Source organism: Eretmochelys imbricata, chromosome 3 (genome assembly GCF_965152235.1).
Source record: "Eretmochelys imbricata isolate rEreImb1 chromosome 3, rEreImb1.hap1, whole genome shotgun sequence".
Taxonomy (NCBI): domain Eukaryota; kingdom Metazoa; phylum Chordata; order Testudines; family Cheloniidae; genus Eretmochelys; species Eretmochelys imbricata.
The window spans coordinates 82,977,452-82,991,709 of NC_135574.1; the positions used below are offsets into that span (position 1 = coordinate 82,977,452).

The following is a 14,258-nucleotide window of genomic DNA, read 5'->3' on the forward strand; positions in this document are numbered from 1 at the left end:
GCAAACGTTCACCACGCATTATGCCATTACCCAGCAGGCCAGAGATGACGCTAGATTTGGCAGAGCCGTGTTGCAATCGACACATCTATGAACTCCTCCCTACCTCCAGAGGTACTGCTTGGGAGTCACCTACAATGGAATGGACATGAGCAAGCACTCGAAGAAAAAACGGTTACTAACCTTTTGTAACTGTTGTTCTTCAAGTTTGTTGCTCATGTCCATTCCGTGACCCACCCTCCTTCCCCCCTGTCGGAGTTCTGGCAAGGAGGAACTGAGGGAGGGAGATGGCCAGCAGAGCCCCTTTTACCAGCGCATATGTGTGCTACTCCAGAGGGCACCAGAGCCAGTCCCCTATGGATACCACTGAGGAACAAACTTCAGGCACCAGTGCATGTGGCGAGCACACACACCTACAATGGAATGGACATAAGCAACGCATCTCGAAGAACAACAATTACAAACGGTTAGTAATTTTTTTTTAACCCAGTTTATTTAGTCTCCTCTTTTCCAATGAGAGTTTCCCTAAACTGTTTCTTAAAACTTAACCTCTTCATTTATAAAATATTAAGATCTGCCTTCTTTGGGACCCTATGCTTCACCTACTCCAAGACAGCAATTGCTTTCTGTGATACATGACCAATTTTGCACTTGGTGGTGATCCATATTCTGGAAATCTAATAGATACATTCTGCAGTGACAACAGGCCCGCTGACAGCAATTACGGGCCCCAGGGCTGGGCCTGGGGCAGAAGTGACGAATCTGTCACTTCTGGGACCGCCTGTCACTTCCAGGACTGACGAACTGGCCAGTCGCGCAAAGCGCGGGGCCTGGAGCAGTCGTGTGTGCCTAGGAGCCGTGCAGCCCGCCCACGTGATTTAAAAGGGCCTGGGCCCTTGGGCAATTGCCCCACTTGCACCCCTTGTAGGTGGGCCAGAGTGACAATATCTCTTGTTATCTGTGTGTTCCTTTATGTCTACTAGTAATAAAGCTAACCTCCCATCACAGGGCCTTTCTTTTCCTAATGTTCACTTTATCTTAAATACATACATAGAATACAATCTCTAACACCTTATCATACATTTTTTTACTGTAATACTTGTTTTGTACAATCTTTGCATCTTAGTCAGTTTTCCTTTTTTTAAAACCATAGGGATTGGTTTCTCTGAGTTGATTTTTTCCCTGCTATTTCAGAGTTTGACTACAGGTTGTAAACATACTTTAGGGAAATGGAATGTGCAGTGTTTTGCAGCTGACTTCTAAATGCTTTAAGGGTTCTGATTATTAGAGCATAGACTAGGAGAGAGTGGGTATAATTTCAAAGAAATGCAACTGAATCAAGGTCATAAATTTGAAGCAAGACAAAATGATAGAGTACCAATTACAATATCAAAGTTTTTTGAAACAATGGTAGGATAGATGCACCATTTTAAAAAAGTATGTAACAGCAGGCATCCGTGGGGCTACAGTACAATACTTTACTTTATTTGTAAACAAGAAAACACAGATTGCTGACTCTGTGAGGCTTTAGCAGTTTGCTTTAAAAGGTTGAAAAATTACCGAGTGTGCCTTTTAAAATCATAATGCATGCGATTTTTGTATTTCTGTATCTAAACTACATATGTGTGTATTATTGCTTTATATGTTCCACAGAGTTAAATGCAGCACTTCCACTGTTTCTTTTTCTGTTTTATTCACTACAGGAATACATCGTCTTAAACAGAGCTTGCCTAAAAGGAAGCCAGGACTAATGGCCAAGTCATATGATCCAATAGCCCCTATAGCTGAGGAAATAAGTGAGGGGGCCTGTCTCTTGTGTTTTGATGAATTTCAAGTAAGTAATTAATTAGAGAGAGTTTCCTGGCTTCAATAAAACATTTAAAGTATTGTTTGATCTTTTACCTTAAATATAATACCCTTTGTTGTTAGTATAGTATTCAAGTTACTAGCCCATGGTGAACTGTAGAAGATAAAAGTTCAGAAATAGAAAGAGTTTCCAAGACTGTGAAGAAAATATTTTTCAAAGAGGTGGAAGTTGACTGCTTCAGTCTACTTTGAGTCACTTTCAGTTATCTGCTCTAATCAACATCATTAAAGCTCACTGTAGAAGACAAATAGAATTTGATGAGATACTTATGAGCACTTTGGGGAAGAGACTTTCTTTTTATAAGGAGTTTGTACAGTGTCTAGCACAGTGGTACACTGGTCCATGTTTGCCCCCCAAGCATTCCTGAAATTGAAATAACAAAATAATAATTTGACTCATTGAGATCAAGGACATGGGAACAATATATCAAATTAAACCTAAATTCTGTGGCAATGTCCTGAAGACTTTGTGCACTGGGCTATCAATCTGTGGCCATGTCAGATAAATTTTAAAATGGAAGCTTTTATTGAATTAAATAAGAAAATGAATAATAAATTGATAAAATATTCTTTGTTTAACTTACCTTGATTAATTCAGTTTATTCTGTACTACCCCTAAATTCTTAATTTTAATTGTGCCTCACAAATTTATATTGAAAACACACCAACTGCATTATAGAAATTGTCCACAGGGAAGCTGGAGGTTGTGGTAGCTTGAGATGATTGGGGCTTGTTGGCTTCTGAGAAGTTATGGGAGACAGTCTGGGATAAAGACGTTTGCTGGGTATTACTGCTAAAATGATCAGCAATTAAGTAGTTATCCGTGTTGACATTTAAATTGTCATTAAGTTTTTAAAGTTAATATCCTGTTGAGATGAATGGAGAAGCTTACACCTTTCAGCCATTGTTTCAGGCAATCTACCGACCTGAGAAGACAACACTTCATCACAGAGCTGTAGAAATGTAGAGCTGAAAGGGACCTCAAGAGCTCAAGTCCAGCCCCCCATGCTGAGGCAGGACCAAATAGGCCTAGACCATGCCTTACAGATGTTTCTCCAGAATGTTCTTAAAAGCCTCCAGTGATGGGGATTCCACAACCTCCCTTGGAAGCCTATTCCAGAGCATAACTACAGTTAGAAAATGTTTTCAAATATCTAACCTAAATCTCCCTTGCTGCAGATTAATCCTATTACTTCTTGTCCTACCTTCGGTGGACGCTGAGAACAATTGTTTATTTCCATCAGTTTATAGTCAGTTCATATTGGAATGCTTTTTTACAGCCATTAGTGCTATAAAGTTAATTTTAAAAAAAAATTAAATCTTCTGTTCTAGAGTATAATTTTGCAGCAACAGTGAATTCTTTAGTAAACTGTATGGCTGCAGAATGGACAAGGACATTGCTGTGGTGCAGTGTCATTCATAGGAATGTTTGTTAATAATAAAAAAAATTCTATTTAAGAAAATTTCTTGCATATCTTTTGATAGGTAAAAGCCAGCGCTGGTCTCTTATTAGAACTTGTTTTTTGTCCTAGTGACTGAGGATGAAATGCACATTATTGAATTATGCAAATTAATGAGTAAGTGAACAACTGTGATAAAGGATTCTGTATCACAGAATAACCTTTGTTTGATATTTTGTCAAATATTGTTTTAACTACATGAGTTAGTATGCTAGTTATATACTGTAGTTGAATATTTACAAATAACTAGATGTTATGATATGTCTTTGAGACATGGAGTGAGACTACTGTGTTTTGTTTTGGCTTTTGTGTCAAAACTTGTTGTCTGGCTATACTGAAAGAAGGACAAGAGACACTTGATATGGTTTTAATCACGTTGCAACTTTATTATTAGATGTCTGGGACTACTCAGCAGATAAAAATGTACAGCGCAGGTAATTCCATGTTCATTCAATATCTACCTGATAGGCTTCCACCAGACCCTTTCTTTTTCCATCCTGGTCCCGCAGCAAACCCTTTGCTGGGACCTTACCATCCCCCTCTTGAACGAGGGTTAAGGTTGGCTATAAGTAAGGGGGTTGGCTCCCTGCTGTACCAGTCATAGGCGCTCCCCCCCGCATTCTGCTCCTTTTTAAACAGTGGTGATGTGGGCGAGCATTTGAAGTCATGTGCACCCCCAGATTTGCTGCTTGGCTTGTACTGAGCATGCTCAGTAACACTGCTGAAGCTGGCTACCCTCATTCTGTCGTCCGCGCCACCCCCCCCCCCAATGGGCAGGCACAGGTCGTCTCTGTGTTTGAGTCCTTTACCAAGCTATTCATCTGGTCGCTCTATCCCTTCCCTGTGAAGCACCTGCATAGACTTCTGCCCCACACTTGTATAATGAGTTGTGACATCATAGCCTAACTCCCTTCCCTACTCACGATAACAAAGCCCTTCCTGAACCCATTGTGTGGAAGGTGAAAAAAACCCTGCTCCATCTATGCCAATCTGGTGGTGAGGGAAAAATTCCTTCCCAGCCCCCCTAGAAAGGAGCAGCTAGCACGAAGCACACAGCAGGTCCTGAGCAAACCTGTTATTTTGCCCCCTCAAGGGGAGGCAGGGTGGGTGCTGCTCCACCTGGTCCGGGGAAAAGGGGCTTCTCCTGCCAGACTTGCCCCTTTTGAACTTCCCAGCTCTTCTGGTCCCTGGGGATGAGTCGGTGTCGCCACGCTGACCCACTCCCCCTTTTGCAGCAGCTTCTGATCCTTGCTCCCACTCTTGGCCATAAAGAGCTATTCCCTCTTCCCCAGCAAGTTGGACAATACCCCCCCGATACACACACACACACACACACACACACACACACACACACACACACACTCTCTCTCTCTCTCTCTCTCTCTCTTAAAGGTGTGGTGTGGTCTGCAAATTTATGAACTGACCAGGTGGCAGACCTTCGTGTGTTTGTTGTGGTGGTGTTTTTTAAAAAATCCTCAAGTATAATAATAAGGCAACTTGGGTAGAATACTGTTTCCCTAATCTGATTGAACTTTCTCAGAAGACTCTCAAATAATGGCTTTGTTGCCCGTTCAGTAGTATAAAATCCTTCAGCTTCTGCAACCCTGAGATATTCAGCCTTTGGTTTGGGATTTTGTTTTGCTTCTAACTTTGGTTGCTCATTTATGAGTGGAGGTGGCAACGCAGGCAATACTTAAGGACAGCAGGGTGAAATCAAGAAAAAGTTTCAACTTTAGCTATGAATCGCCTGGCTTTTGTAAAGTTTTGAGGAAGATCCTCATGTCAAAATTTTTTTGTGTGTGTAGCTATTGTAAATACAAAGACTTGTGGGGAGGCGGAGGTGTGTGTGTGTGTGTGCGCCACCATTGATGCAAAAGTGTCAAAAAATACATGATGGCTGATTAGTTGGCTTGTGCAAATACAAGCACACTTTGTAATAGATAAGTAAAATTTTAGTTTAGTGAAAATGTGCCATTTTTCCTCTCTTGCAAAAGACTGGTTGTGTTTTAAAGTTATTTCACAGGCAGAAGAGAAGCTAAAAATCATGTTGCCAGATGGGAGAAGAGTTCATTTGTCTTATTGATTATATGTTATTCCCAATCTCCTCCTTCCATCTAGAAAACACTGCCAGTGCATTTCTACACTCCTTGTCAGGCACAAGGATTTCACCACCACATTACGCTTCCTCAGAGTTTGCTTTAGTTTTTGTACTGCATGCTTGCTTGCTTTTCCCTGTGTTCCTTTGGTAAAAGAAACCACTTGTACCAGGCTTACTCACGTTTTTCCTCTTCCATGTGTTTTAACTCTTGGCTTTGAATGAAGTACTATTTCTGATTCTTAACCTAGTTGTTTGCTGGTAATTTTATATTTACTTCATCCAGTGAGTATGAATAGTATCACAAAACAGAGCTCTGCAGAAACTGGTACATAATCCAACTACATGCCGTGTTGTATTTATACTACTAAGCAATGAAAAGTTTTTGAGTAAACATGATATGCCAGAGATGTACATTTTAAACACTTGGTAAAGGAACCTCTTTGCTAATTCCAGTATTGGATATACTGGTATAAATAACTCTTTTCCCATATGGATACCCACTGCTTGGTTACTCCAGTACTGAGGAGTTTTCTGTTTTCGTTCCACATTTCAAAGGTAGGCTTGGATCCTTCTGGAATTTTTTTTTTTCAAGTTGATTGCCTCATCACCATTTTGTCAAGGTAGAAGTACTACCATCATTTTACTGAATAAAATAACGCTTTCCTTTTTCTATCTCCAAGGTGTGGCTGGGAGGGAAACAACAAATTTAGTATTTGAATACTTATGCCAATTTTAGAAATGTATTTATTAATTTGGTACTACTCTGAATTCAGAGATTTCAAAACGATCAAACAGACAGTAGATTGCTGATCATTTGTAGCAAGTCATAGAATATGTAAGCCATGTGCTACTGTATAGGTTTGAATTACTGACAGTGAGTCCCAGTTTTCAGAAATTTGCTAAGGCCTCTCTTTCTGAATATGTCATCTTCCTGCCGAAATAGTCACAAAGTGATGTGATGACTGGAAGAGCTGTTCAAATGGGGGGAACAAACTTTTAAAGAAAGACACATGTTATCCTTCATTTCCCTAGTTGGTTTCCCCAGCAAAGATGCTAATTGGCAGTCTTCACACAAGACTTGATTCACTCAAATTTAAGCAAATACTAGATTTACAAATACAACTGGAAGAAAAACAAAAGAGGCAGAACAAATATTAACTGTGTCATACAGACAAAATTGCTGTCCACAATGACAGCTGAAAAATCCTTTTACTTTAGAAAAGACAATGACAGTGGAAGCAAGTCGTTATTTCTACAGCAGAACCCAGGATCGTGCATTGTGGAAATGGACAGAAGTAGTTGTTGAGATTTACTTGAAATATTGAAGGTTTCCTTTCGATACCTTTTGCATATAGGAGAAAAAGTAAAGATGTGGTTCTTTGTGGTATAGAGGAGATGAGATTCTGTGACACTGACAGCAGAAAGCAATGAAGATGCCCACTTTTCAGAGACTACCACATGCAGAATTGTTAAAGACAACAGCATTGCTGAAGTTGCTGAGTTCCATTTAACACCTGGCTGAAGCCACATCATAGTGACCCTGGAGTAAATCATTTAGAGCCTGTAGGAGTGGGGGTGAGAAACAACCAGAGAAATACAGAATTAAAATAATGTATTGACTAAGTGACTTAGAAAACTAGTTCAGGATCTATTGACTTATTCTACTTATTATTTCTTAAAGTTCTTATTGAAAGAATTCAGGTATCTTAAAGTGGAGATGTAATAGGTATCATGTTGCAAGTACTGTATGGGTGCCGTTATACGAATGCCTAAGTTAAGCCTCTGAGCATGCCTTATGAACTAGATGTTTCTGAAAGCTTGATCAGTCTTAATATGAGCTGCTTGTGCACAGATTAATAAATAGTATTCTTCCCAATCTTTTGTCATTAGTGCTTATGATAAATAAAACAACCCATCTTTTTTGCATCCACATAAATAATATACTCCTTTAATAGATGTCCCTAAATGTAAAATCCTGAGATGCATGCCATTTGTAATTATAATTGGTGCTTTTCAGTATCCTAACGGGTGGTTATAAAATCTGGGTTTTATTTTATTTTGTCGAGTGCTGAAATAACTCTACAAAAGTAATTAGGCTTCTAATTTTGTATTACCTGTGGTAGATAGCCATGGTAATGAAAATAGAATCCCTACTTTTTGGTAAGCAGAATGATCGTGCAGAGATAGTATTTAAATACTATTCAGTATCACTTGGATTTAAAAAAGAACTACAGTTTAGACAGTTTTACAAGCCAGCAAAGCTATTAAAAGCCTCTAATAAAAAACTAGGCTCTTATTTTTGTGCTAATACTAATTACTGATAATACATGCTTATGTTTGTCATTCATTATATGGAGCAGTACCAATCAGTGGATGACTGAGTCTCAAGCACTTACACATGTAAATTAACTATTGGATTTTTTTTTCTTTTTTACTTAAGTGAGTCATAATGGAAAGCAGCACTAGGTCATAAAAATCTTTTCTCTTAAATGCTAATGAAATTTCTCCATTCTCTCCATTAGCAGACTCCCCTTATTGGTAATTTGTAGCCTTCTCTTTTGTTCCTGGTTGTAATGAATGCTGGGTACAGAAAAAACTTGAGCTATGAGAACGCTTCAGTTATTGTCTTCTGCTTGCTTACGCTGTAAAATTATCTTTCCCTTCCAAAGCTATACAAGATCAAAAGAAAATAAATTGGCACCCCAGTACACAAAATGACTCTTGCTTTATTAATTATATAGCTTTCAAAAGTTAATTTATTCTGGTAAGGCAAAAACACTAAAATTCTGTAACATCAAATAATAACTCAGTAACAGGCCTTTATTCATTGCTTTCTTTTACTTCATTGTAAACATTTGCACTGGAGTGTACATAAATGTTATAATTCTCTTCAATCCTCCATTATGGACTCTGCTCCTGCGAAAGTATATTCTGCCACATAAGTGTGTAATTAAAAAAAATACCAAGTTTGTAGTAAAATAATATGTATCATAATTTTAAAAAATCCAATGCCTGAGATTTTTTTTCTGATACAATAAAAAAGTCCAAATTCTTTTTAAATTTGAAATTATGTTCTGATTTCTTATCAGAAATAACAGTGGCATTCAAGCAGTTGAAAAGAAGCTTCTGTTTGAGTGTGTAGAAACTAAAAATAACAGGGATCTTAACTTTCAAATTAAATAATGTCAGCACCACTTTCCTTTATATGTCTTGAGTTTTGAAGACAGCTTTGGAAGTTTCTGAAGTTTTAATAATTCAGAAGAGCCTTCAGGAAAACATACGTCGCTGACCTGTAAGCAGCTACACTCAACAGGTTGTGTGTTCCTCAGCCAATACATGCATACTTTGATAGAAGTATAATAACTGTCCTGAACACACCAGAGGGTTGCTGGATGATGCATGCACTCCATGGAGTGTGTTACTGAACTTATTGTTGAGGAAGAAAAGAAAATGTAAAAAAAATACACCTAAATATTAGTCCTCCCACAAGAATTAAGTGAATGGTTGCTGAAGGATGGATCACAGGGAAGGAGAAAACTGCTTCTGTTAATAAAGCTTTCCCCCATTGTCTCCAAACTAGCTGTCAGGAGCAGAGTCTAAGGCTATGCCTACACTATGGACCTTATGGTGGCACAGCTGTACCGCTGCAGCTGCGCTGCTGAAAGGTCTCCTGTGTAGCTGTTCTATGCCGGTGGGAGAGCGCTCTCCTGCCAGTATAGTTTAACCACCCCCAACAAGTGGTGGTAGCTACGTTGGCGTGAAAGCATCTCCCACTGACACAGCGCGGTCCACACCGGCATTTTTGTCAGTGAAACTGATGTCAGTCAGAGTGTGGTTTTTTTTCACACCCCTGACCAACAAAAGTTTTGCCAACAAAAGTGCTAGTGTAGACAAAGCCTGACTCTTTCCTCCTTTCCCCCTTTTTGCCTTGGTTCCCCACAAATTGGTGGATTAAGTGGAGGCTGCAGTGGCTTCAACTACTTAACCCTCAAACCCCCAAAAGTTTAAGGCCAGATATACACACACAACTTTTGCCAGTATAGTAAAGTTGGTTAGGGGTGTGATTTTTTTTTTTTTGTATGATGATTGATACCAGGAAAACCCCTATTGTAGGCACAGTTATACTGGCAAAGAAGTGCTTTTATTTGGGCAACGGCACGAGCTATATCAGCAAAAGTACTCTTGCTGGTATAATAGGAGGGTTTGCCAGTATAGCTATACTGGCAAATATTTTCTAATGTAGACTAAGGCCTGGTCTGCACTGGGAATTTAAAAATCAACACCTCTGAGAGATGTAGCTACCCTGACCTAAGCTCTGGTATAGACAGCACTAGGTCAATGGGAGAATTCTCCCGTCGACCTAGCTATCGCTTCTCAGGGAGGTGGAATACTTACGCCAGCAGGAGAAGCCCTCCCGTCAATGTAGGTAGTGCCTTCACTGAAGCGCTACACCAGCGGTACAGCTGTGCATTTTACGTGAAGACATGTCCCTAGCTACTGCCTCTCAGGGAGGTAGATTACCTGTGCCAACAGGAGCATTTTAAGTGTAGGCATACCCTAGGCCTAAGGCTCCAATCCTTTAACTGATAACACATAGATGGACTGTTTGGCCTGTGAAAAGCATGGCTTTATGTGGGTATAGCAGTCTACCCATGTGTTATCTATTGCAGGATTGGAGCCCACAGCTCCAGACCTACAATCCAGATGTGCAGAGACCCCCCCTTGTGGGATCAGGGCCTAAATTAAGACAAAGTATAACAAGTTGATGTAATGAACAATAGGAGGGAAAGTATGAGGAAAACATTAATCGAATTGTCTCGTTAGACTGACCTGCCACTTGGTAAGGCAACTCCCATCCTTTCATGTGCTGTGTATTTATACCTGCTACTGTATTTTCCACTCCATGCATCTGATGAAGTGGGTTCTAGCCCATGAAAGCGTATGCCCAAATAAATGTGTTAGTCCCTAAGGTGCCACAGGACTCCTCGTTGTTTTTTGCTGTTACAGACTAACATGGCTACCACTCTGAAATAGATAACAGTAGTTAAGATGGTTTCGTTATTGGGTACATTGATTTTTTTTATTAGCCTGTGAGATTCTGTAACCCATATATTATACTGTCATATCTAATTTTTCTTCTGTTCAGAAAAGTTTATTACACTTTTCTCCATTCTGATGCATAACATTATGTATGCTGCAAGTCTATAGTATCAGTTTCTAGATACCCTAAGGTTAGTTAAAATTAGCCTTAGTAAATAGTTTTCCTAAGAATTTTCATTTTCCTGCTTGTTAATTTTTTTCACTATTAATTGTAGCGCCCAATTTTTTTCATGTTTTTTAAGTGAATGTTTTGTCTGAAGGTTAGAAGAGGCTGACTGTGCTGGAAGTGACTGCAGTGCCTTTTGATTATTCATGGACAGTAATAGAAGGCACTTAAAAAGAACAATGAAATTGCTTATTTTTGTGATGGGCCATCTGTTGAATTGTTTTGTGCAACAATCACACAATAGTATCTATGTCATATCATTCTATTTTCTACAGCAGCTGATTATGTATAGTTGGCTACTTGTCCTTATTTCTGAAGTCCCATGACCATTTAAAGTCACCTCTACCAACCTTTACTAGAAAGGTAATAGAAATGTAAAACAGCTGGTGTGTATTTTCTTTCTTTATCTTCTGTTTTTCATGTTGGTTCTAATTAATTAGGCCTCTTTGAAATGTGTAGGTCTGTTTTCTGTGTCTCCCACCTGTAGTTTTATAATAGAAGTTAACATGGACTCATTTAGCAATTGGTAAAGAAATGATGGGGTTCTGTAATAAAGAGCACGCAAGTTTTAAAAGATTGCCATGCGTTCCCTGCTTATTAATTATCTCCTTTATTTCCCCCTTCCCCTCCCCAAGCAATAATTAGAATCCTTCTCCAGGATTTTACTAACAAGCCATTTTTTTTTTTCTGACTATGAAACCATTTGCAGATCTATTATGGCAGAAGTTGAAAGCAAGAAAAACAACTGTGTTGTCTTCCACAGGTCACTGACATTGCTGATGCCATGATTCTGAAACAGCTTTTTGAAAATCTGTTCCAAAATGGGGTTGTCGTTGTGGCAACATCCAATAGGCCACCTGAAGGTAAACACAAACATGCTACCAGTATGATAAAAGTACAGTGAAACTAACACATTTCTTATAAAAGCCACTTTACATGTATTCGAATTTAATGGTGATAAAATCTCTAGTTTTAAAAATCTGTGGTATTCTGTCCATGCCATGCAGACCCCTCCTAGTTTTCTCTCATATATGGAAGAAAGGGTTCATCCTGGGTCCTATCCCCCTCCTTTCTCTCTCCCCCACCCCCAAATATTTTTTTTCTCTGCTTCCACAGCTTCTTTAAGTGATGTTAGTAACCCTTCCTATCTCTACAGTGGGGAGAAAAGCTGAGAAACTGCCTCAGGATTGGGTGGGCTCAAGGACACAGGCAGAGCCTGGCCAGCAGAAGGGAGAGGGAATGAGTAACTGTTTCTTCCCTCCCCATTCTTAGGCTGTGGGCTTGTCTACACTACCGTGCTACCTCGGTGCCGCTGCAGCTACGTCGCCGGGAGACGCATCTCCCGCTGACATTGCGTGGTGTAGACACCGCTTTAAGTCAGTGTAACTTACGTTGCTCACAGAGGTGACTTTTCCACACCTCTGAGTAAGTGACGTAAGTTATGTTGACTTAATCAGTGGTATAGACAAGTTCTATGTCTACAGGGGTCTGATTTCCCCTGTTTTTGAAAACATACTCACACTAGCTCTCATTGTGCTAGCACATGTATAAATAAGGAAGCCGCGGTAGCACTGGTAGCTGCCCTCCTGCTCTCTGTCCTGCCCAGCCCCTTGCAGAGCTTGCAGGCATCCCTCCCTGCCTGAGTTATCCTCAGTCAATTTAGCAAGTGTTCAAAACAAGACCAACAAAAGTGGCAACACAGTTGGGATGCGCAGTCCCCCATGTGCCATCAGGATAGGTGGCGCCAGGGTGGGATGGTGCTTGGGGCTGGATCGACTCAGTTAACAAGAAGTTGGAGACTTAACAATCACTTTTTGTTGGAGGGGGGAATATGAGATCCCCAAATCACCTTCTCCTTGAGAGGCACATTGGATGCTGCTGCAGTTTCAATGTCCCCTGCTGCTGGGGGTGCATTGAAGCAGCATGTAAAATAGACAAAGTAAATATTCTTAAATGAAACTCTAATACGTTCTCAAACAGCATTTTTCTTACTTTGCCGATCTATAAATTTAAATGTTTATAGATTTATTTTTTGTTGGTTTGCCTGTGTGTATAGGGAAATCAACATGTACCAACATTTAGCGATAAAAATCTAATCCTTATATAATAATCATCTGACATGGTCTGTGTCAGAGGCAGGGGAATTTAGGTGAGCAGTTGTAACAGAGTGTCTACATTCTTCTGTTGACCTGCCCAGTTATCAAGTGTTATGACCTTGCAGTCAGATGGAGACTTGTATTAATGAAGTGAAGTAGCACATCATAACTATTGTATGATGATAAAGCTGTAATGGAACTATTCATCCTGTCCCTACAGTTACATAGTTTCCATAAGAGACCTTTTTATTATAGATATAAAATTCTGTTTTACCAGTTATATTTATTAATCTACACTTTATTTCATAAATGTTAAATATGCATTTAATGATAAAATATTTTAATAAATTAAACCTTTTTTCAAAGGTAATGTATTTATCTGTAATATTTTATTGTTTGCCTACAAAGCAAATTGTATTTTCTTGCCTTGAAAAAAATGGTATATGTGATGGGAATTACTAGAAGATGAAGGGAGTAACCTTAATCAACAGAATAAAGACATTACCAACTCTGGCAATTGACATTATTTCTTCGTAGTTTAAATCTTTTTACAAAAAAAAAAAATCATTAAGATTAAGCCTTTTGTATATTTTGGCCTTATAGTTGCACTGATTGATACATAACGTTTCCAATTCTTTTATGAGCTTATTTTAATACAAAGGTTTTGTATCTCTTCTGCTAAAATCACTTAGTTCTCAGTAGAGATTTAAATCTAATTTCACTGAATCCCTTTTGAGATTTTCTTGGGCTGTTCTGTTTTGTTTTGTTTTGTTTTTTTCCCCCTTATTAAGAATGTAATGAATTTCATGCAGCAAAAGAATAGAAATCAATTTCAATTCCCTTTCATTCCTTTATCCCTCTAACAGCATAGAGCTTTATTTGCCAGATTTAAAGACAAGCTGGCATTATTATTAAGGGGCAAGGCTAAGTAGCAAAACTAGTACCAGTTTTCTCTTTCAGACCTCTATAAAAATGGGCTTCAGAGAGCTAACTTTGTACCATTCATCGCTGTGCTGAAGGTAAGGAAAGTCACTTGTTGAATGCTTTCTTTCTTTGCCTGTCATATTGATAATCAAGGGTTTGTACAGGATTACTTCAATCTTACTTCAGGAAAAATGCTTTATTTATTATGGCGTTGAAGCAAATTGTAATGGGGGGGGAACAACTTTTCATCTGTAACATTAATATCTGTATTTAATGGAAAAGCTGAACATGTAACAGGGCAAAATGTTAGCTTCTATAAGTAACATAGTAGAAAATATTTGTTTGGACAGAATAGCTACAGCACTGCAACTTATGCCGCTATAGCACCATAGTGTAGAGGCTTCCTACATCTACAGAAGGGGTTTTTCCATCAGTGTAGGTAATCCACCTCTCTGAGAGGCGGTAGCTAGGTCGATGGAAGAATTCCTAGCCACACCTATACTGGGGGTTAGGTTGACCTAACTACAGTGCTCAGAGTGTGAAATTTTTTA

The 14,258-nt window shown here is 39.1% G+C and overlaps 1 protein-coding gene across 1 annotated transcript in view; it reads left to right on the top strand.

The window, feature by feature from the left end:
- The window catches only part of AFG1L (AFG1 like ATPase), a 133,859-nt gene that overhangs the window by 57,294 nt on the left and 62,307 nt on the right, over window positions 1–14,258 (top strand). Inside the window, exons 5-7 of the mRNA XM_077812903.1 lie at window positions 1,701–1,831; window positions 11,451–11,550; window positions 13,744–13,802. Coding sequence (XP_077669029.1) covers window positions 1,701–1,831; window positions 11,451–11,550; window positions 13,744–13,802 — 290 coding nt within the window. The remainder of the gene's footprint in view (window positions 1–1,700; window positions 1,832–11,450; window positions 11,551–13,743; window positions 13,803–14,258) is intronic.